A 23,540-nucleotide genomic window follows, 5' to 3' on the forward strand; every position below is an offset into this window, starting at 1 on the left:
TGTTGTACCTGTGCCAACTGAACCTGATAATGATTTTTCTGTGCAAGTTGATGTGTCCATAGGTACAGGAATGCTCAGCCACGTCGCTCTGCGGAGTGAGACGGCTGAGGAACCCCTAGCAGGGGCAAGTGTCGGTGCTACAGGAAATGGGGAGATACATGGGAACCGTGAGGAAGGTGATGCCATGCAATTGACCAGTGCCACCGAGGAAGGTAACTGGCCCATAAGTAGCAATGCTCCTGAGGTAATGGGGGTGGATGGGGAGGTAGAGCCCATAGCAGCATCGGCTGATGGGTCTGTAGAAACCCCCGGGGAGACAGCCTACGTAGCTGCTGTCACCCGCAGTCAGAGTGCCCGGAACGCAGATAACTTTGCCTTCCGGACCCTCCTCAGTCATCATTGTGACTGAACCAGAGGTGGACCCTGAGCAGGTCCTAGAGGGTTCCCGCGGGGAAGGGACCCTGACGTCACTTCTGGCTTCCCCTAGCCAGGAGTTTCAGGCCGCTCTGCACACAGATGCGAGCCTAGAGAGTTTTAGGCAACTCGCCGGGACGCTCTTCTCCGAGACTGATAAGGAGAGGGTGTTCTGGGAACGAGGAAGGTTGTACCAGGAGACAGTACCCGGAGAATCACAAAAGGAGTGGTTGAGGGAAAGACAGCTGGTCGTCCCGCAGCAATTCCAGGGTGAGTTGTTACGGATTGCCCATGAGATCCCGCTAGCTGGACACTTGGGGATCAGCAAAACAAAGGCCCGGGTGTCTCAACACTTCTATTGGCCTAAGATGGGGACAGATGTGTCAAACTACTGCCGCTCCTGTGTCACCTGTCAAAGAGTGGGGAAGGCGGGGCCTGCTCTTAAGGCTCCCCTGATCCCTGTGCCAGGGATAGAGGAGCCTTTCCAGAGGATCGCGGTGGACATTGTGGGCCCGCTGGCCGTCCCCAGCAGCACTAGAAAGCAATACATCCTTACTGTGGTAGACTACGCTACTCGGTACCCAGAGGCAGTAGCTCTCGTCAACTAGGGCAGATAAGGTGGCGGATGCCCTGTTGGCTATCTTTGCACGTGTAGGATTTCCCAGGGAGATGCTCACTGATCAAGGGACCCAATTCATGTCTCGCCTAATGGAGGCTCTCTGTAAGAGAATGCAGGTGAAGCACCTGGTATCGAGTGCGTATCACCCACAGACCAATGGCTTGTGTGAACGCTTCAATGGTACCCTCAAACAGATGCTACGCATGCTGGTTGAGACACAAGGGCGTGACTGGGAGCGGTACCTCCCACACCTGCTGTTCGCTTACCGAGAGGTTCTGCAGGCCTCGACGGGGTTCTCTCCCTTCGAGCTCCTGTACGGCAGGCGAGTCAGGGGACCCCTTGGGTTGGTCAGAGAATCCTGGGAAGAGGAGCCGAACCCTTCTGAAGTGTCCATAGTGGAGTATGTCATGCGCTTCCGTGACAAGATGCAGACCTTGACGCAGTTGGTGCAGGCATGACGCAGGCTCAGGCTCATCAGAAGCACTGGTACAACCAGAACGCCCGGGAGCGGACCTACCATATGGGTCAAAAGGTGTGGGTGCTGGTCCCCGTACCAACGGATAAGCTTCAGGCAGCCTGGGAGGGCCCGTACGTCTTCCACCAACAGCTCAACCCGGTCACCTACGTGGTCACGCTTGACCACGCTCGGGGTAGGTGAAAGGCCTTTCACGTCAACATGATGAAGGTTCATCACGAACGTGAACCTTTTGTCCTACCGGTCTGCAGCGCACCCGAAGACGGGGAGGAAGACGCCCTTCTGGACATGCTGGCCCAAGCCAAGGCCGGTGGGTCCATCGAGGACGTGGAGGTAAGCGCCTCGCTAACTGAACTACAGCGGTTGCAGTTGCAAACCACCCTGGAACCCTTCCGGGTCGTGTTTTCCAACCGACCTGGAAGGACTAAGTTATCAGTCCACGAGGTGGACACCGGGAATCATGCCCCACTACGGCGAACACCCTATCGAATCTCTGACCAGGTGCAGCAAATTATGCACCAGGAGATCGATGAGATGTTACAGCTGGGGGTGATTCGACGGTCAAAGAGCGCGTGGGCCTCACCTGTAGTTCTCGTGCCAAAGAAAGATCGGTCCACCCGGTTCTGCGTGGACTACAGGGGGATCAACGCCATCACAGCCTCTGACGAGCACCCAATGCCGCGCATCGAGGAGCTGCTTGAGAAGTTAGCTGGCGCAAAATACCTGACAATAATGGATCTGAGTCGAGGATACTGACAGATTCCCCTGAGCCCCGAGGCGCAGGAGAAGTCCGCCTTTATCACACCCTTTGGACTGTACGAGTCCACGGTCATGCCCTTCGGCATGAAGAATGCCCCTGCCACTTTCCAGCGGATGGTCAACCTCCTGCTTCAGGGACTGGAGATGTACGCTGTGGCGTACTTGGATGACATTGCCATCTTCAGTCCCTCCTGGGAGGAACACCTGCAGCATCTCGAGGAGGTGCTCAGGCGAATTCACCGAGCAGGACTGACTATCAAGCCGGGAAAGTGCCAGAAGGGCATGAGGGAGGTCCACTACCTGGGGCACCGGGTAGGCAGAGACACCCTAAAGCCAGAGCCTGAGAAAGTGGGTGTGATCGTGAACTGGCCCACTCCCAGGACCAAGAAACAGGTGATGTCCTTCCTGGGCACTGTAGGGTACTATAGGCGCTTCGTACAGCACTATAGTAGCCTGGCAAAACCTTTGACGGACCTCACCAGGAAGAAGCTACCCCACATCATCAACTGGGCAGATGGCTGTGAGGGGGCCTTCCAGGCGTTGAAAACAGCACTGTGCAACGCCCCTGTGTTGAAAGCAGTCGACCGTTCTTGGTACAGACCGACGCCAGCGAGTTTGGCCTTGGTGCTGTGCTCAGCCAGGTTGACTCGGAGGACCAAGAGCACCCCGTGTTGTACCTGAGCCAGAAACTTTTGCCGAGGGAAGTGGCCTACTCCACCATCGAGAAGGAGTGCCTGGCCATAGTCTGGGTTCTGCAGCATTTGCAGCCCTACTTGTATGGTCGCACCTTCACCGTGGTGACCGACCACCACCCTCTGCGCTGGCTAAACTGTTGTGAATTCCGCTCTTGGGCTCCCTCCGGTGGTTGTAAGTGGCACTTTTGTGAGTTCTGCTCTTGGGCTCCCTCCGGTGGATTTAAGTGGAACTGCTGCTCCTTGGATTTAGCAGTCAGCAGCTGCTTCCACTGATCGTCTATTCTGGCTCGGCTATTTATCCTGCCTCTATCGTTCAGCTAGTGCCAGTTGTCAATGGTTCCTGCTTGGATTCACATCTCTCTTGGATTTCCCTGATATTCTGACCAGTTCAGCAAAGATAAGTCCTTGCTTTGTTCTTTTGCTTTCCACTTGTTGTGGACTTAATCGTTCAGCACATTCTATGTTTTTTTTTCTAGTCCAGCTTGTCAGTATGGATTTATTCAGTTAAGCTGGAAGCTCTGGGAAGCAGATTTACCCTCCGCACCTTTAGTCAGGTGTGGAGATTTTTGTATACTCTGTGGTGGATTTTTCTAGTTTTTAATACTGACCGCACAGCATTCTGTCCTGTTCTATCTATCTAGCTAGATTGGCCTCCTTTGCTACATCCTAGTTTCATTCTGTGTATGTCATTTCCCTCTCCACTCACTGTCAATATTTGTGGGGGGCTGTCTGTCCTTTGGGAATTTTCTCTGAGGCAAGATAGCTTTCCTGTTTCTATCTTTAGGGGTAGTTAGTCCTCCGGCTGTGACGAGGTGTCTAGGGAGTGACAGGAACATCCCACGGCTACTTCTAGTGTTGTGTTAAGCTCAGGAACTGTGGTCAGTACAGGTACCACCTCCTCCAGAGCACGTCCCATGTTGCTCCTAAACCACCAGTTCATAACAGTACAACTGGCCAAAAATGAATTAAATGCATCTCAAAAGAAGGAAAAAAGAAAAATTCTGAGCAATTTTTTTTCTGTAGTCTGTTTTGTCTTTTTTTCCCTCTTAATCTCTGGGTGGTTCAGGATTTTGGCGCTGGCATGGATGTTCAGGGTTTGTTTTCTCGTGTGGATCAACTTGCTGCAAGAGTACAGAGTATCCAAAATTATGTTGTCCAGACTCCGGCTTTAGAGCCTAAAATTCCTACTCCTGATTTGTTTTTTGGGGACAGATCCAAGTTTTTGAACTTTAAAAATAACTGCAAATTGTTTTTTGCTTTGAAACCCCGTTCCTCTGGTGATCCCATTCAGCAGGTTAAAATCGTCATCTCTCTGCTGCGTGGTGACCCTCAGGACTGGGCATTCTCCCTTGAATCAGGGAATCCGGCATTGCTTAATGTAGACGCATTTTTTCAAGCGCTCGGATTATTGTATGACGAACCTAATTCTGTGGATCATGCAGAAAAAACCTTGTTGGCCCTATGTCAGGGTCAGGAAGCGGCAGAATTATACTGCCAGAAATTTAGAAAATGGTCTGTGCTCACTAAATGGAATGAGGATGCTCTGGCAGCAATTTTCAGAACGGGTCTTTCTGAAGCCCTTCAAGATGTTATGGTGGGGTTCCCCACGCCTGCTGGTTTGAGCGAATCTATGTCTCTAGCCATTCAGATTGATCGGCGCCTGCGCGAGCGCAAAGTTGTGCACCATATGGCAGTGTCCTCTGAGCGGAGTCCTGAGCCTATGCAATGTGATAGGATTTTGACTAGAGCAGAACGGCAGGGATTCAGACGTCAGAATGGGCTGTGTTTTTACTGTGGTGATTCTGCTCATGTTATTTCTGATTGCCCTAAGCGTACTAAGAGGGTCGCTAGGTCTGTTATCATCAGTACTGTACAGCCTAAATCTCTCTTATCTGTGACCCTGATTTGCTCATTATCGTCCTTTTCTGTCATGGCATTTGTGGATTCAGGTGCTGCCCTGAACTTAATGGACTTGGAATTCGCCAGGCGCTGTGGTTTTTCCTTGCAGCCTTTGCAGAGCCCTATTCCTTTGAGGGGGATTGATGCTACACCATTGGCCAAGATTAAACCTCAGTATTGGACTCAGCTGACCATGTGCATGGCTCCAGCACATCAGGAAGATTGCCGTTTTCTGGTGTTGCATAACTTGCATGATGTTGTTGTACTGGGTTTTCCATGGTTACAGGAACATAATCCGGTGCTGGATTGGAAATCTATGTCTGTGACTAGTTGGGGTTGTCAAGGGGGTACATTGTGACGTTCCTTTGATGTCAATTTCCTCTTCCCCCTCTTCTGAAGTCCCTGAGTTTTTGTTGGATTTCCAGGATGTATTTGATGAGCCCAAGTCCAGTTCCCTTCCTCCACATAGGGACTGTGATTGTGCTATTAACTTGATTCCTGGCTGTAAGTTCCCTAAGGGCCGACTTTTCAATCTGTCTGTGCCAGAGCATGCCGCCATGCGGAGTTATGTCAAGGAGTCTTTGGAGAAGGGGCATATTCGTCCGTCCTCGTCACCATTGGGAGCGGGATTCTTTTTTGTTGCCAAGAAGGATGGCTCCTTGAGACCCTGTATTGATTATCGCCTTCTTAATAAGATCACGGTCAAATTCCAATACCCTTTACCTTTGCTTTCTGATTTGTTTGCTCGGATTAAAGGGGCTAGTTGGTTTACTAAGATTGACCTTCGAGGGGCATATAATCTTGTTCGTATTAAACAGGGTGACGAATGGAAAACTGCATTTAATACGCCCGAAGGCCATTTTGAATACCTTGTGATGCCTTTCGGGCTTTCTAATGCTCCTTCTGTATTTCAGTCCTTCATGCATGATATTTTCCGCAATTATCTTGATAAATTCATGATTGTGTATTTGGATGATATTTTGATTTTTTCCGATGATTGGGAGTCTCATGTGAAGCAGGTCAGGATGGTATTCCAGATCCTTCGTGATAATGCTTTATTTGTGAAGGGGTCTAAGTGCGTATTTGGAGTTCAGAAGGTCTCTTTTTTGGGTTTTATTTTTTCTCCCTCGTCTATAGAAATGGATCCTGTTAAGGTCCAAGCCATTCATGACTGGATTCAACCCACATCGGTGAAGAGCCTTCAGAAATTTTTGGGCTTTGCTAATTTTTATCACCGTTTCATTGCCAACTTTTCCAGTGTGGTTAAGCCCCTGACCGATTTGACGAAGAAAGGCGCTGATGTGACGAATTGGTCCTCTGCGGCTGTTGAGGCCTTTCAGGAGCTTAAACGCCGATTTACTTCTGCCCCTGTGTTGCGTCAGCCGTATGTTTCTCTTCCTTTTCAGGTTGAGGTTGACGCTTCTGAGATTGGGGCAGGGGCCGTTTTGTCTCAGAGGAATTCTGATGGTTCTTTGTTGAAACCGTGTGGGTTTTTTTCCAGAAAGTTTTCGCCTGCGGAGCGCAATTATGACGTTGGCAATCGGGAGTTGTTGGCTATGAAGTGGGCATTGGAGGAGTGGCGACATTGGCTTGAGAGAGCCAAGCACCGCGTTGTGGTCTTGACCGATCATAAGAATCTGATTTACCTCGAGTCGGCCAAGCGGCTGAACCCTAGACAGTCTCGATGGTCCCTGTTTTTCTCCCGTTTTGATTTTGTGGTCTCGTATCTTCCGGGATCTAAGAATGTTAAGGCTGATGCCCTCTCTAGCAGTTTTTTGCCTGATTCTCCTGGAGTCCTTGAGCCGGTTGGCATTCTTAAAGAAGGGGTGATTCTTTCTGCCATCTCCCCTGATTTGCGGCGGGTGCTTCAGGAATTTCAGGCTGATAAACCTGACCGCTGTCCAGTGAGGAAGCTGTTTGTTCCTGATAGATGGACTAGTAAGGTAATTTCTGAGGTTCATTGTTCAGTGTTGGCTGGTCATCCTGGGATTTTTGGTACCAGAGATTTGGTTGCTAGGTCCTTTTGGTGGCCTTCCTTGTCGCGGGATGTGCGTTCTTTTGTGCAGTCCTGTGGGACTTGTGCCCGGGCCAAGCCTTGCTGTTCCCGCGCTAGTGGGTTGCTTTTGCCTTTGCCGGTCCCTGAGAGGCCCTGGACGAATATTTCCATGGATTTTAATTCGGATCTTCCTGTTTCCCAGAAGATGTCTGTTATCTGGGTGGTTTGTGACCGGTTCTCTAAAATGGTCCATTTGGTACATTTGCCTAAATTGCCTTCCTCCTCTGATTTGGTTCCATTGTTTTTTCAGCATGTGGTTCGTTTGCATGGCATTCCGGAGAATATTGTGTCTGACAGAGGTTCCCAGTTTGTTTCTAGGTTTTGGCGGGCCTTTTGTGCTAGGATGGGCATTGATTTGTCTTTTTCTTCGGCGTTCCATCCTCAGACAAATGGCCAAACTGAGCGAACTAATCAGACCTTGGAAACCTATTTGAGATGCTTTGTGTCTGCTGATCAGGATGATTGGGTGGCTTTCTTGCCGTTGGCCGAGTTTGCCCTTAATAATCGGGCTAGTTCGGCTACTTTGGTTTCACCTTTCTTTTGTAATTTTGGTTTTCATCCTCGTTTTTCTTCGGGGCAGGTTGAGCCTTCTGATTGTCCTGGTGTGGATTCAGTGGTGGACAGGTTACAGCAGATTTGGACTCATGTGGTAGACAATTTGACGTTGTCTCAGGAAAAGGCTCAACGTTTTGCTAACCGCCGTCGGTGTGTTGGTCCCCGGCTTCGGGTGGGGGATTTAGTCTGGTTATCTTCTCGTCTTGTTCCTATGAAGGTTTCTTCCCCTAAGTTCAAACCTCGGTTTATTGGTCCTTATAAGATTTCTGAGATTATCAATCCGGTATCTTTTCGTTTGGCCCTTCCAGCCTCTTTTGCCATCCATAATGTTTTCCATAGATCTTTGTTGCGGAGATATGTGGTGCCCGTTGTTCCCTCTGTGGATCCTCCTGCCCCGGTGTTGGTTGATGGGGAGTTGGAATATGTGGTGGAGAAAATTTTGGATTCTCGTTTTTCGAGGCGGAGGCTTCAGTATCTTGTCAAGTGGAAGGGTTATGGCCAGGAGGATAATTCTTGGGCTGTTGCCTCCGATGTCCATGCCGCCGATTTGGTTCGTGCCTTTCACTTGGCTCGTCCTGATTGGCCTGGGGGCTCTAGTGTGGGTTTGGTGACCCCTCCTCAAGGGGGGTACTGTTGTGAATTCCGCTCTTGGGCTCCCTCCGGTGTTTGTAAGTGGCACTTTTGTGAGTTCTGCTCTTGGGCTCCCTCCGGTGGATTTAAGTGGAACTGCTGCTCCTTGGATTTAGCAGTCAGCAGCTGCTTCCACTGATCGTCTATTCTGGCTCGCCTATTTATCCTGGCTCTATCGTTCAGCTAGTGCCAGTTGCCAATGGTTCCTGCTTGGATTCACATCTCTCTTGGATTTCCCTGATATTCTGACCAGTTCAGCAAAGATAAGTCCTTGCTTTGTTCTTTTGCTTTCCACTTGTTGTGGACTTAATCGTTCAGCACATTCTATGTTTTTTTTTCTAGTCCAGCTTGTCAGTATGGATTTATTCAGTTAACCTGGAAGCTCTGGGAAGCAGATTTACCCTCCGCACCTTTAGTCAGGTGTGAAGATTTTTGTAAACTCTGTGGTGGATTTTTCTAGTTTTTAATACTGACCGCACAGCATTCTGTCCTGTTCTATCTATCTAGCTAGATTGGCCTCCTTTGCTACATCGTAGTTTCATTCTGTGTATGTCATTTCCCTCTCCACTCACTGTCAATATTTGTGGGGGGCTGTCTGTCCTTTGGGAATTTTCTCTGAGGCAAGATAGCTTTCCTGTTTCTATCTTTAGGGGTAGTTAGTCCTCCGGCTGTGACAAGGTGTCTAGGGAGTGACAGGAACATCCCACGGCTACTTCTAGTGTTGTGTTAAGCTCAGGAACTGCGGTCAGTACAGGTACCACCTCCTCCAGAGCACGTCCCATGTTGCTCCTAAACCACCAGTTCATAACACTAAACGCCATGTGTGGAACCAACGGCAGGTTGCTACGCTGGAGCCTTGCCCTTCAGCAGTTTGACTTCACCATTGAACACAAAATGGGCAGGGAGCATGGAAAGGCAGATGGACTGTCCCGCCAGGGTGAACCTACTGACGTACGCATGGAGGCATACCGAGGGGTTATGCCTCCGTAGCGCACACCAAAAGGGGGAGGTGTCACGATATTGTATGAAGTATAATATGATGTTGTAGTTTTGTCCTTCAGCCCATGCTGTGGGTTACAAAACCCCCCTTCCCTTTCACTCAGCCAAGAGCTGCCTTGCCAATGTATGTGGGGGGAGTTTTATTGAAGAAAGGAATTTACGACCGGCATAGCTGCATTGGAAAGCTTTGCCAGCTAGAACTGGATTAGAAATCTCTAGAATCCATGAGGGTCTTTTGTTCCATTATTGCAAGATATTGGGCCAACCATTTAAGATAGGAACAGGAAAATACATATTCTTAATCTCCCTCGCTGGATCTATCCGCCACGGTAAGCACGGGCTTCTAACTCCATCTGGTAAAGAAGTAGGGATTTCTCTGTAATTATGCATCACAAATAGGACATATTTGATCTCATTAGAATGCCAATATTAAGACGAGATGAATGCTGGGTTTGTTATGACTATGACATGTTCTGGAGCAGAGATATAGGTATTAGACAAACTTGTGTGACATTTACTAACACTGAAGAAAGAGGAGGGCGATCTTAACCCTTTTGGTGATGTCACAGGCTGCAGCTATAAGTTTTTTGGCCAGACTCCAGCAGGAGTCTGTCTGATGGAGTCTGACTTGAAGAGCTGTTCCTACCCAGAGTCCTAATGCACTGGGACAGATGGAAACTCCACTAGCCTGGTTGCCTCAAATGATATGACCACATGTAAGTGTTATTTCTTATTGTAATCCCTGTTTTTTTATAATTACCTTGTACATATTTCAATTGTCTCTTCTGTAACATCCGTGTAATATTTTTTATATAAAAACACTGCCTTCTTTCGGAGTAAAATATCTAAAGTACTAGTTCGTTCTTCATGCTCCAAAACGTACACTGTCTCCTGAAGGGAATTATGCTACTGTGTTGGGTTAGCTTCGGACCCGTTTAATCGAAGCTGGTGGCAGCAATACCGTGCAGGCCTTTGGGTGTTGTTGTAGCGACTGCGGCGTTGATAATTATTGTTCCTGCCTGAGTGGGAGTAGTTTATCGCGTCGCTGCAGTGTGCCCAATAGCCAGTACATAGCAGGCAGCCTTTCTGGCGACTAATTACCCTAGGTGCAGTACCTAATCTGACCTGACAGAAAGGGGGGGCGCCAGAGAGCTGCAAGGTTTAAGTGGAACTGTAAGCGGGATATTCATAGATCCCTGCAGTTCATGGTATATTGAAGAGCAGTGGGATACCTAAAATAAGCCCCTGCTGTAAAGTAAGAGGTCATAAGCCTTGTGTGTGTGTTTTTTATCACATTGTAGCAGTGGAGGGATAACTAAGATAAGCCCCCTGCATATGTGATAGCTGTCTGTTGGCCGAAAGTCACCCCAATCCGTGACGTAGGGGTGACGGTCACGGTGTCAATCGTGACATACAGGAATAGTAGATACAGGACAGGATGGAGGTGTAGTGTAGAGCTGTGCGTACAGTACAGGAATAGTAGATACGGAACAGGATGGAGGTGTAGTGTAGAGCTGTGTACAGTACAGGAATAGTAGATACAGGACAGGATGGAGGTGTAGTGTAGAGCTGTGTGTACACTACAGGAATAGTAGATACAGGATGGAGGTGTAGTGTAGAGCTGTGTGTACAGTACAGGAATAGTAGATACAGGACAGGATGGAGGTGTAGTGTAGAGCTGTGTGTACAGTACAGGAATAGTAGATACAGGACAGGATGGAGGTGTAGTGTAGAGCTATGTGTACAGTACAGGAATAGTAGATACAGGACAGGATGGAGGTGTAGTGTAGAGCTGTGTGTACAGTACAGGAATAGTAGATACAGGACAGGATGGAGGTGTAGTGTAGAGCTGTGTGTACAGTACAGGAATAGTAGATACAGGACAGGATGGAGGTGTAGTGTAGAGCTGTGTGTATAGTACAGGAATAGTAGATACAGGACAGGATGGAGGTGTAGTGTAGAGCTGTGTACAGTACAGGAATAGTAGATACAGGACAGGATGGAGGTGTAGTGTAGAGCTGTGTACAGTACAGGAATAGTAGATACAGGACAGGATGGAGGTGTAGTTTAGAGCTGTGTGTACAGTACAGGAATAGTAGATACAGGACAGGATGTAGGTGTAGTGTAGAGCTGTGTGTACAGTACAGGAATAGTAGATACAGGACAGGATGGAGGTGTAGTGTAGAGCTGTGTGTACAGTACAGGAATAGTAGATACAGGACAGGATGGAGGTGTAGTGTAGAGCTGTGTGTACAGTACAGGAATAGTAGATACAGGACAGGATGGAGGTGTAGTGTAGAGCTGTGTGTACAGTACAGGAATAGTAGATACAGGACAGGATGGAGGTGTAGTGTAGAGCTGTGTACAGTACAGGAATAGTAGATACAGGACAGGATGGAGTTGTAGTGTAGAGCTGTGTACAGTACACGAATAGTAGATACAGGACAGGATGGAGGTGTAGTGTAGAGCTGTGTACAGCACAGGAATAGTAGATACAGGACAGGATGGAGGTGTAGTGTAGAGCTGTGTACAGTACAGGAATAGTAGATACAGGACAGGATGGAGGTGTAGTGTAGAGCTGTGTGTACAGTACAGGAATAGATACAGGACAGGATGGAGGTGTAGTGTAGAGCTGTGTACAGTACAGGAATAGTAGATACAGGACAGGATGGAGGTGTAGTGTAGAGCTGTGTGTACAGTACAGGAATAGTAGATACAGGACAGGATGGAGGTGTAGTGTAGAGCTGTGTACAGTACAGGAATAGTAGATACAGGACAGGATGGAGGTGTAGTGTAGAGCTGTGTACAGTACAGGAATAGTAGATACAGGACAGGATGGAGGTGTAGTGTAGAGCTGTGTACAGTACAGGAATAGTAGATACAGGACAGGATGGAGGTGTAGTGTAGAGCTGTGTGTACAGTACAGGAATAGTAGATACAGGACAGGATGGAGGTGTAGTGTAGAGCTGTGTACAGTACAGGAATAGTAGATACAGGACAGGATGGAGGTGTAGTGTAGAGCTGTGTATACAGTACAGGAATAGTAGATACAGGACAGGATGGAGGTGTAGTGTAAAGCTGTGTGTACAGTACAGGAATAGTGGATACAGGACAGGATGGAGGTGTAGTGTAGAGCTGTGTACAGTACAGGAATAGTAGATACAGGACAGGATGGAGGTGTAGTGTAGAGCTGTGTACAGTACAGGAATAGTAGATACAGGACAGGATGGAGGTGTAGTGTAGAGCTGTGTACAGTACAGGAATAGTAGATACAGGACAGGATGGAGGTGTAGTGTAGAGCTGTGTACAGGAATAGTAGATACAGGACAGGATGGAGGTGTAGTGTAGAGCTGTGTGTACAGTACAGGAATAGTAGATACAGGACAGGATGGAGGTGTAGTGTAGAGCTGTGTACAGTACAGGAATAGTAGATACAGGACAGGATGGAGGTGTAGTGTAGAGCTGTGTATACAGTACAGGAATAGTAGATACAGGACAGGATGGAGGTGTAGTGTAGAGCTGTGTGTACAGTACAGGAATAGTAGATACAGGACAGGATGGAGGTGTAGTGTAGAGCTGTGTGTATAGTACAGGAATAGTAGATACAGGACAGGATGGAGGTGTAGTGTAGAGCTGTGTGTACAGTACAGGAATAGTAGATACAGGACAGAATGGAGGTGTAGTGTAGAGCTGTGTACAGTACAGGAATAGTATATACAGGACAGGATGGAGGTGTAGTGTAGAGCTGTGTACAGTACAGGAATAGTAGATACAGGACAGGATGGAGGTGTAGTGTATAGCTGTGTACAGTACAGGAATAGTAGATACAGGACAGGATGGAGGTGTAGTGTAGAGCTGTGTACAGTACAGGAATAGTAGATGCAGGACAGGATGGAGGTGTAGTGTAGAGCTGTGTACAGTACAAGAATAGTAGATACAGGACAGGATGGAGGTGTAGTGTAGAGCTGTGTGTACAGTACAGGAATAGATACGGGACAGGATGGAGGTGTAGTGTAGATCTGTGTACAGTACAGGAATAGTAGATACAGGACAGGATGGAGGTGTAGTGTAGAACTATGTGTACAGTACAGGAATAGTAGATACAGGACAGGATGGAGGTGTAGTGTAGAGCTGTGTGTACAGTACAGGAATAGTAGATACAGGACAGGATGGAGGTGTAGTGTAGAGCTGTGTGTACAGTACAGGAATAGTAGATACAGGACAGGATGGAGGTGTAGTGTAGAGCTGTGTGTATAGTACAGGAATAGTAGATACAGGACAGGATGGAGGTGTAGTGTAGAGCTGTGTACAGTACAGGAATAGTAGATACAGGACAGGATGGAGGTGTAGTGTAGAGCTGTGTACAGTACAGGAATAGTAGATACAGGACAGGATGGAGGTGTAGTGTAGAGCTGTGTGTACAGTACAGGAATAGTAGATACAGGACAGGATGGAGGTGTAGTGTAGAGCTGTGTGTACAGTACAGGAATAGTAGATACAGGACAGGATGGAGGTGTAGTGTAGAGCTGTGTGTACAGTACAGGAATAGTAGATACAGGACAGGATGGAGGTGTAGTGTAGAGCTGTGTACAGTACAGGAATAGTAGATACAGGACAGGATGGAGGTGTAGAGCTGTGTACAGTACAGGAATAGTAGATACGGGACAGGATGGAGTTGTAGTGTAGAGCTGTGTACAGTACAGGAATAGTAGATACGGGACAGGATGGAGGTGTAGTGTAGAGCTGTGTACAGTACAGGAATAGTAGATACAGGACAGGATGGAGGTGTAGTGTAGAGCTATGTGTACAGTACAGGAATAGTAGATACAGGACAGGATGGAGGTGTAGTGTAGAGCTGTGTGTACAGTACAGGAATAGTAGATACAGGACAGGATGGAGGTGTAGTGTAGAGCTGTGTGTACAGTACAGGAATAGTAGATACAGGACAGGATGGAGGTGTAGTGTAGAGCTGTGTACAGTACAGGAATAGTAGATACAGGACAGGATGGAGGTGTAGTGTAGAGCTGTGTACAGTACAGGAATAGTAGATACAGGACAGGATGGAGGTGTAGTGTAGAGCTGTGTGTACAGGAATAGTAGATACAGGACAGGATGGAGGTGTAGTGTAGAGCTGTGTGTACAGTACAGGAATAGTAGATACAGGACAGGATGTAGGTGTAGTGTAGAGCTGTGTGTACAGTACAGGAATAGTAGATACAGGACAGGATGGAGGTGTAGTGTAGAGCTGTGTGTACAGTACAGGAATAGTAGATACAGGACAGGATGGAGGTGTAGTGTAGAGCTGTGTGTACAGTACAGGAATAGTAGATACAGGACAGGATGGAGGTGTAGTGTAGAGCTGTGTACAGTACAGGAATAGTAGATACAGGACAGGATGGAGTTGTAGTGTAGAGCTGTGTACAGTACAGGAATAGTAGATACAGGACAGGATGGAGGTGTAGTGTAGAGCTGTGTACAGCACAGGAATAGTAGATACAGGACAGGATGGAGGTGTAGTGTAGAGCTGTGTACAGTACAGGAATAGTAGATACAGGACAGGATGGAGGTGTAGTGTAGAGCTGTGTACAGTACAGGAATAGTAGATACAGGACAGGATGGAGGTGTAGTGTAGAGCTGTGTGTACAGTACAGGAATAGATACAGGACAGGATGGAGGTGTAGTGTAGAGCTGTGTACAGTACAGGAATAGTAGATACAGGACAGGATGGAGGTGTAGTGTACAGTACAGGAATAGTAGATACAGGACAGGATGGAGGTGTAGTGTAGAGCTGTGTACAGTACAGGAATAGTAGATACAGGACAGGATGGAGGTGTAGTGTAGAGCTGTGTGTACAGTACAGGAATAGTAGATACAGGACAGGATGGAGGTGTAGTGTAGAGGTGTGTACAGTACAGGAATAGTAGATACAGGACAGGATGGAGGTGTAGTGTAGAGCTGTGTACAGTACAGGAATAGTAGATACAGGACAGGATGGAGGTGTAGTGTAGAGCTGTGTACAGTACAGGAATAGTGGATACAGGACAGGATGGAGGTGTAGTGTAGAGCTGTGTACAGTACAGGAATAGTAGATACAGGACAGGATGGAGGTGTAGTGTAGAGCTGTGTACAGTACAGGAATAGTAGATACAGGACAGGATGGAGGTGTAGTGTAGAGCTGTGTACAGTACAGGAATAGTAGATACAGGACAGGATGGAGGTGTAGTGTAGAGCTGTGTACAGTACAGGAATAGTAGATACAGGACAGGATGGAGGTGTAGTGTAGAGCTGTGTACAGTACAGGAATAGTAGATACAGGACAGGATGGAGGTGTAGTGTAGAGCTGTGTGTACAGTACAGGAATAGTAGATACAGGACAGGATGGAGGTGTAGTGTAGAGCTGTGTACAGTACAGGAATAGTAGATACAGGACAGGATGGAGGTGTAGTGTAGAGCTGTGTGTACAGTACAGGAATAGTAGATACAGGACAGGATGGAGGAGTAGTGTAGAGCTGTGTACAGTACAGGAATAGTAGATACAGGACAGGATGGAGGTGTAGTGTAGAGCTGTGTGTACAGTACAGGAATAGTAGATACAGGACAGGATGGAGGTGTAGTGTAGAGCTGTGTACAGTACAGGAATAGTAGATACAGGACAGGATGGAGGTGTAGTGTAGAGCTGTGTGTACAGTACAGGAATAGTAGATACAGGACAGGATGGAGGTGTAGTGTAGAGCTGTGTGTACAGTACAGGAATAGTAGATACAGGACAGGATGGAGGTGTAGTGTAGAGCTGTGTACAGTACAGGAATAGTAGATACAGGACAGGATGGAGGTGTAGTGTAGAGCTGTGTACAGTACAGGAATAGTAGATGCAGGACAGGATGGAGGTGTAGTGTAGAGCTGTGTACAGTACAGGAATAGTGGATACAGGACAGGATGGAGGTGTAGTGTAGAGCTGTATACAGTACAGGAATAGTAGATACAGGACAGGATGGAGGTGTAGTGTAGAGCTGTGTACAGTACAGAAATAGTAGATACAGGACAGGATGGAGGTGTAGTGTAGAGCTGTGTGTACAGTACAGGAATAGTAGATACAGGACAGGATGGAGGTGTAGTGTAGAGCTGTGTACAGTACAGGAATAGTAGATACAGGACAGGATGGAGGTGTAGTGTAGAGCTGTGTACAGTACAGGAATAGTAGATACAGGACAGGATGGAGGTGTAGTGTAGAGCTGTGTGTACAGTACAGGAATAGTAGATACAGGACAGGATGGAGGTGTAGTGTAGAGCTGTATACAGTGCAGGAATAGTAGATACAGGACAGGATGGAGGTGTAGTGTAGAGCTGTGTACAGGAATTGGAGATCTCAGTATCTTACCATCGCCTGTTCAATCTTGTTGTCTATTGCGCCTGTGCTGTTGGAGGTGCTGGATGGGAAAGACAGAGTCGTTAGATTGATGTAACACTTGGTATGGTGACACAAAGATGTGCAGTGTGAGTAGCTCTTGCATTCGTGTATTGGTGTGAAATTCTCTGCTCACATTCCTCATAAACCTTCCAAATCCTGGTTTCTTCATCATGTCCAGTACAATATGGTTTATTTATTATCCTGAGTAAACTGACCTACTTTCTTAAAAGGGAACCCTTCCCAATGCTCCTGTCTCCCTCTTCCCTGAAGTGGTACTCCCATGTTTTTCCTACCCATACCTGATGTCCAATGTTTAAGGCATGAGATGTTGGTGCAGTTTGAGTTTTGCCCAGTTACCTGTCGCCGTCATTCTCCTCTCCTATGCTGAACACAGATCTAGCCAAGAGCAGACGTTCATTGAATACGTCAGAGACCGGTCGGCTAGGACGCACTTCATTCTGCGCGGATATAGGTGGCGACACAGGACGCTGGGGAGGAGACAGCTGCATATGGGAGAGGCAATGAGAGCATGACACAATGAAATGATACATTGTATACAGCTGATTGTTTGTATCTGACTAGTAATATTTTACAGGTGTTATATTTCCATAGTAATGGAGGGGGTCTCACCTGAGTCGTTGGCTCTTTTTCTGGCACGGCACCAAATATAGGGGCCCCTTGTGACCTGGGAGCTTGTTGTCCTTTGCCCCCCGCTCCTGGTGAAAGTAATAAGGGGCTGGTTGGAGTAGACCTAGGGAGGCCAGAGTCCAAGGAGTGTCCGGCACCAGCTCTGTGCTGGACCCCCACCTCGAGGTTGTAAAAGTCCACACATGTCCAGCGCCCTTTCTGATACCGGCGCCCACCACCCAATGGACCCTGGTCTAACCGTACCAGTCGGAAGCGGGAAGTAGGAGGAGAGCGAAGACCATTGGGCGGTGATGGGGACAGAGATCGCTCTAGAGGAACTGGGGAGACAGGGGAGGACGGCTGGTAGTCAGTGGTTACACTCGTGATCTGGAAACCACTCCGCTTCTTCCCTCCACTCATAATGTAGAGTTCCTTCTGGAGAGAAAGATTATGTCACTATATTACCATGTGGCTCTGCTATGTTTGAACTATACTCCACTATTCTGCTACTCACACATCACACACTCATGATACTACTCTGTGTATGTGCGCTATTCCACTATACATTTACTATCATGTCACTACAGCACGCCATACACCAACATCATACACCACCGTGACACTAAACTATGTACGTGCGTTATTCAACTGAACAAAGGTTTTATACTGTCATCTTTCTATAACATCCACATCATACACCCACACTACAGGACACTACACCATGTAACAAGTATACTACTAGACACACAAGTTATCTACTAACATGTCGCTATACACCTCAGCTACACTCGCATCATACATCACTGTCACGATAATATAAATAAGCCATGTTCTGAGTTTACTTCCAGAAGGTTCTATGGCTTTCCAGACACATGCTGTGGGCTCTCTGACCCCCCCTTCAGCTGCATAGGAAACTCTTCTCACTACACACTCTGTGCAACTTGATACCAATGTGCAGCAGCCCCACACTGAGTAGTTTATGGCTTTATGCTGGCTAAAGGCAGCTGTAATAACGTGCTCTTTTGTGCACCAAAATGCAACTCATTTCGCTCAGCGCAGGTCACCACACCGTCAAAACGACGCATGCGGAGGAATCCGCATACATCGGCCTGGCCTGTGTACCTAATGGTAAAGATAGGGTACGCACACCACATGCCGACATAGGCGGAGCTGACCGGAGGAGTTGTGGCGGTGGGTGGAGCTTCACGGAGGACGTACGCAGCCCTCCGCAGCACCTCCATCTGCAAATGTGAAACCAGCCTTACTGTCTTGTGCATGTCAAAGTAGATTGCCTCTGCAGGCAAAAACCAAAGCCAATTGGTCATGGACCTGGTGCAATGGGAAGCTGCTCGAGACCGCTCTCAGAGCCCAGTGGACACAGAAGCCAGCACAAGCGAAAATGGTGCTGTAGCAGAGGTCCAACCACTGAATGCCGGCCCTACTTTCAACGAGGGCGGAATGGACCCCCATCTGCAGGCAGCCTTGGAACAAATCCTCGCCGACGACCATGTTGGATGTCTGAGGCTGATCCAGCAATGCCATCAGGAGGCCCAAGCTGAGTGAGAGACCCAGAGAAACCATGAACTGTCGCTGGCCGAACTCAGAGCCGTACCATCTACCACATGGAGCAGTGAGTCCAGCAATGCTTCGTTCCCTAAATCCCAGCCAGAGCACTTTCCTGTGATGGGAAAAAGACGGGGACTTGGACACTTTTCTGAGAGCCTTTGAGAAGGCCTGCAGACTGTATCGGCTGCCTGATGTCAAATGGGCCCGATGTCTAACCCCACGGGTCAAAGGCAATATTTAGAGATGTTTTCCATAACTGTGGAAAAGGGGAGTATTCATCCTCCTAGTGAGGTCACCACAGGGGGAGTATCTTGGTTTTGGGCACACGTATAAGATAGTGAGACCTCTTTTTGCAGTAGTCTTTGCCAAGAAAGCTAGCTGAGAGACACATCTGTGATGCACTGGGACATATGCTCCCCTCCCCCCAGCTGCATGGTCAGCCATGATATGAAAGGACTGTAAGTCTATTTTCTTTCGTTAATCCCTTTTTATTTTGTAATTGTATTTACATAATTGTCTCATTTCATCATATCTTTTATACTTTTGTAAACACTGCCTACCTTTTAGAGTAATATATATACAATTACTAGCTTAATTTCTCTTTGCTCTATAACGTACTTTCACGTCTTCTGAAGTAAATTACGCTACTAATTGGGTTGGCTCCTAACCTGTTATTGATTTAGGAATATTAGCTGGTGGCAGCGGACCGTACTGAGCTTGTTGGGTAAAGCTGTCAGCGACGGAACTGGGTTTATAAGTGTATTGCTCGACTGCGGCTGGGAGTAATTATATCACCCTCACTGCAGTGTGTGCCCAATAGCCAGTACATAGCAGGCAGCCTTTCTGGCAACTAATTATCCTAGGTGCAGTTCCCTGACTTACAGTACCTCAGGGTAAGGGGGGCACCAGAGAGCTGCAAGTTCCAAACCCGAACTGGGAAGTGGGATATAGATAAATCCCCTTCAGAAAGAACTGGGGCAACCAAACAACCCCGGTTCATGACATGTTGGTGTGAGTGGTGGGGATGATAAAAATATTCGTGACAATCACCATTAAATTACTCCACATATCCATATACTGCTATGCACAGGTTATATACTACCATGTCGCTACATCTTACACCACCATGACACTGCACCATATAATAACTATACTGCTAAACACAGGTTATATTTTACCATGTCACTACACCACTCACCTACACCCACAACATACACCATCATGAAACTACCCCATACATCAATATAACGGCTATACTGCCATGCACAGGTGATAAACTACCACGTCACTACAACACCCACATTATACACCATGACACTATATTATATAATAACTATACTGCTAAACACACAGGTTATATATTACAATGTCACTACACCACTCACCCACATCATACACCAACATGACGCTATACCATATAAGCACATAACTACTATACTGCTGTATACAGATTATACACTACCATGTCACTACATCACCCACATCATACACCAACATGACACTACACCACATAACTACTATCACTACACACAACGTATATAACGGTACGTGTTCAAACCTTATATTTTAAAGTCGTTGGCTGACCTTAAAAAAATGATTAGTCAGGGATTGATTGAAAATCAAAAATGATGGCATACTCACCTTCTGCCGGTCCTGCAGACCCATCACCGGCCACTCCAGAGGTCTCCGCCAGCTCGGGAAGTGGTTCCTGCCTCATTCACAAGCCCAGCACGGCTGCAACCTGTAACTGGCTACAGAGGTCAGCTGACTAGACAAGTGAGGCAAACAGTGGATCCGCATGAGAATCCAAAAAAGTGCGTATGCCATTGTTTATTATCTTCAATCAATCCATGACTCAAACCTTTTTTTTTTTTTTTTTACAGAAGAGAATACTCACTGCCAGAGGTGTCTAGATCGGACAGAGCTGTCTGGTAGTAGTTTTCTCCTCTCTCCCTATTGAAATCAGGAGAGCTTCGCTCACAGTGGAGATGGGATAGTTGTCTGCTAGATGACTGTTCACCCGACAGCTGCTACATGTGTAATGCCAGTTTTCTCAAAGCTTTGAGTTTTAGTACATGGTGCTAGGCCGAGCTGTGAGTGTCCTGTGCACCTTGCTAAGCCGAGCTGTGAGAGTGTCCTGTGCACCTTGCTAGGCCGAGCTGTGAGTGTCCTGTGCACCTTGCTAGGCTGAGCTATGAGAGTGTCCTGTGCACCTTGCTAGGGAGAGCTGTGAGAGTGTCCTGTGCACCTTGCTAGGCCGAGCTGTGAGTGTCCTGTGCACCTTACTAGGCTGAGCTATTAGAGTGTCCTGTGCACCTTGCTAGGGCGAGCTGTGAGTGTTCTGTGCACCTTACTAGGCCGAGCTATGAGAGTGTCCTGTGCACCTTGCTAGGCCGAGCTGTGAGTGTCCTGTGCACCTTGCTAGGCTGAGCTATGAGAGTGTCCTGTGCACCTTGCTAGGGAGAGCTGTGAGAGTGTCCTGTGCACCTTGCTAGGCCGAGCTGTGAGTGTCCTGTGCACCTTGCTAGGCTGAGCTATGAGAGTGTCCTGTGCACCTTGCTAGGGACAGCTGTGAGTGTCCTGTGCACCTTGCTAGGCTGAGCTATGAGAGTGTCCTGTGCACCTTGCTAGGGAGAGCTGTGAGTGTCCTGTGCACCTTGCTAGGCCGAGCTGTGAGAGTGTCCTGTGCACCTTGCTAGGCCGAGTGTCATGATTTCCCCAATGGCAGGGAAATCAAAATAACAAACGGACTAGCTCTCGGGTGATGGGAACTAAAGTGACCGTGACCTGAACCTGACACAACACTGGAAGTAGCCGGGGAGTGTTTCCTACGATGCCCTAGACACCACGCGCCAGCCGGAGATCTAACTACCCCTATCAGAGGAATATATAGGCCTGCCTTACCTCCAGAGATGAACCCCCAAAGGAGATAGCAGCCCCCCACAGATATTGACGATGAGTCAAGAGGAAAAGACATACGTAGGATGAACAGCAGATTTAGCACAGTGAGGTCCGCTTTCTAGATAGCAGAAGTACAGGAAAGAGTTACTTCACGGTCAACTTCAAAACACTACTCAAAAACACCATCCTGAAATTACTTTAAAACTCCAGTGACAACTCATGCCACTGGAGTGGCAATTTCAGTCCACGAGAGCTTCCAGCTACAGAGTGTCACATTGCAGATAGCTGGACAAAAATAGCATAAACTAGAAACAAAATTCAACTTAGCTGAACAGGAACTTGAGGCAGGAAAATGCAACAGAATGCTACTGATACATTGTTGGCCGGCATAGGACCAGCAGCCAAGCAGCCTTAAATAGGAAACTCCCCTAATAGGTGGCAACAGGTGATCCAGGATAGAAGAAGGCAAATAAGTGGCACTACCATAAAACACCACCGGGGGAGCCCACAAACAAAATTCACAACAGTACCCCCCCCTTAAGGAGGGGGCACCGAACCCTCACCAGAACCACCAGGGCGATCTGGATGAGCACTATGAAATGCACGAACCAAATCAGGAGCATGAACATCGGATGCTGTCACCCAAGAATTATCCTCCTGACCATAGCCTTTCCACTTAACCAGATACTGAAGTTTCCGTCTGGAAACACGGGAGTCCAAGATCTTTTCCACCACATACTCCAATTCACCCTCAACCAGCACAGGAGCAGGAGGATCAGCAGAAGGAACAACCGGCACCTCATACCTCCGCAATAATGACCGATGAAAAACATTATGAATAGTAAAAGATGCTGGGAGGTCCAAACGAAAGGACACAGGATTGAGAACCTCCAGAATCCTATAAGGGCCGATAAACCGAGGCTTAAACTTAGGAGACGAGACCTTCATAGGAACAAATCGAGAAGACAACCAAACCAGGTCCCCAACACAAAGACGAGGACCGACACGCCGATGACGATTAGTGAACTGTTGAGTCTTCTCCTGGGACAACTTCAGATTGTCCACAACCTGTCCCCAAATCTGATGCATTCTATCAACCACAGCATCTACTCCAGGACAATCCGAAGACTCCAATTGACCGGACGAAAAGCGAGGGTGAAACCCTGAATTACAAAAAAATGGAGAAACCAAAGTGGCAGAACTAGCCCGATTATTAAGGGCAAACTCTGCCAATGGCAAAAAATCAAGCCAATCGTCCTGATCAGCGGACACAAAACACCTCAAGTAAGTCTCCAAGGTCTGATTAGTACGCTCAGTCTGGCCATTAGTCTGAGGATGGAATGCAGACGAAAAAGACAAGTCGATGCCCATCCTGGCACAGAACGCCTGCCAAAATCTAGACACAAACTGAGTACCCCTGTCAGACACTATATTCTCAGGAATACCATGCAAACGCACCACATTCTGAAAAAATAGAGGGACCAGCTCAGAGGAGGAGGGCAATTTGGGCAAAGGTACCAAGTGAACCATCTTGGAAAAACGGTCACACACCACCCAGATGACAGACATCCTATGAGAAACAGGAAGGTCAGAAATAAAGTCCATAGAGATGTGCGTCCAAGGCCTCTTAGGAATAGGCAAGGGCAACAACAACCCGCTGGCCCGGGAACAGCAGGGCTTAGCCCGAGCACAAACATCACAAGACTGCACAAAAATACGCACATCTCGAGACAAGGAAGGCCACCAGAAGGACCTAGACACCAAATCCCTGGTGCCAAAAATTCCAGGATGACCTGCCAACGCGGAAGAGTGAACCTCCGAAATAACTCTACTGGTCCAGTCATCAGGGACAAACAGTCTACCAGGCGGACAGCGATCAGGCCTATCCACCTGAAACTCCTGCAAAGAGCGCCGCAGGTCTGGGGAGACAGCTGACA

The 23,540-nt window shown here is 47.8% G+C and overlaps 1 protein-coding gene across 4 annotated transcripts in view; it reads right to left on the minus strand.

Annotated features, from left to right (window-relative positions):
- The window catches only part of LOC143774180 (TSC22 domain family protein 4-like), a 53,319-nt gene that overhangs the window by 13,890 nt on the left and 15,889 nt on the right, over positions 1-23,540 (minus strand). For 2 of the 4 annotated variants that reach the window (XM_077261541.1, XM_077261540.1), the window contains exons 2-4: positions 17,140-17,571; positions 16,867-17,012; positions 16,480-16,528 (exon numbers count right to left, since the gene is read on the minus strand). In XM_077261541.1, coding sequence (XP_077117656.1) covers positions 16,480-16,528; positions 16,867-17,012; positions 17,140-17,556 — 612 coding nt within the window. In that variant the 5' untranslated portion in view covers positions 17,557-17,571. The remainder of the gene's footprint in view (positions 1-16,479; positions 16,529-16,866; positions 17,013-17,139; positions 17,572-23,540) is intronic. The other 2 variants (XM_077261544.1, XM_077261542.1) reach the window with 1 other exon arrangement.

The sequence above is a fragment of the Ranitomeya variabilis genome, chromosome 5, assembly GCF_051348905.1.
Source record: "Ranitomeya variabilis isolate aRanVar5 chromosome 5, aRanVar5.hap1, whole genome shotgun sequence".
Classification (NCBI taxonomy): Eukaryota; Metazoa; Chordata; class Amphibia; order Anura; family Dendrobatidae; genus Ranitomeya; species Ranitomeya variabilis.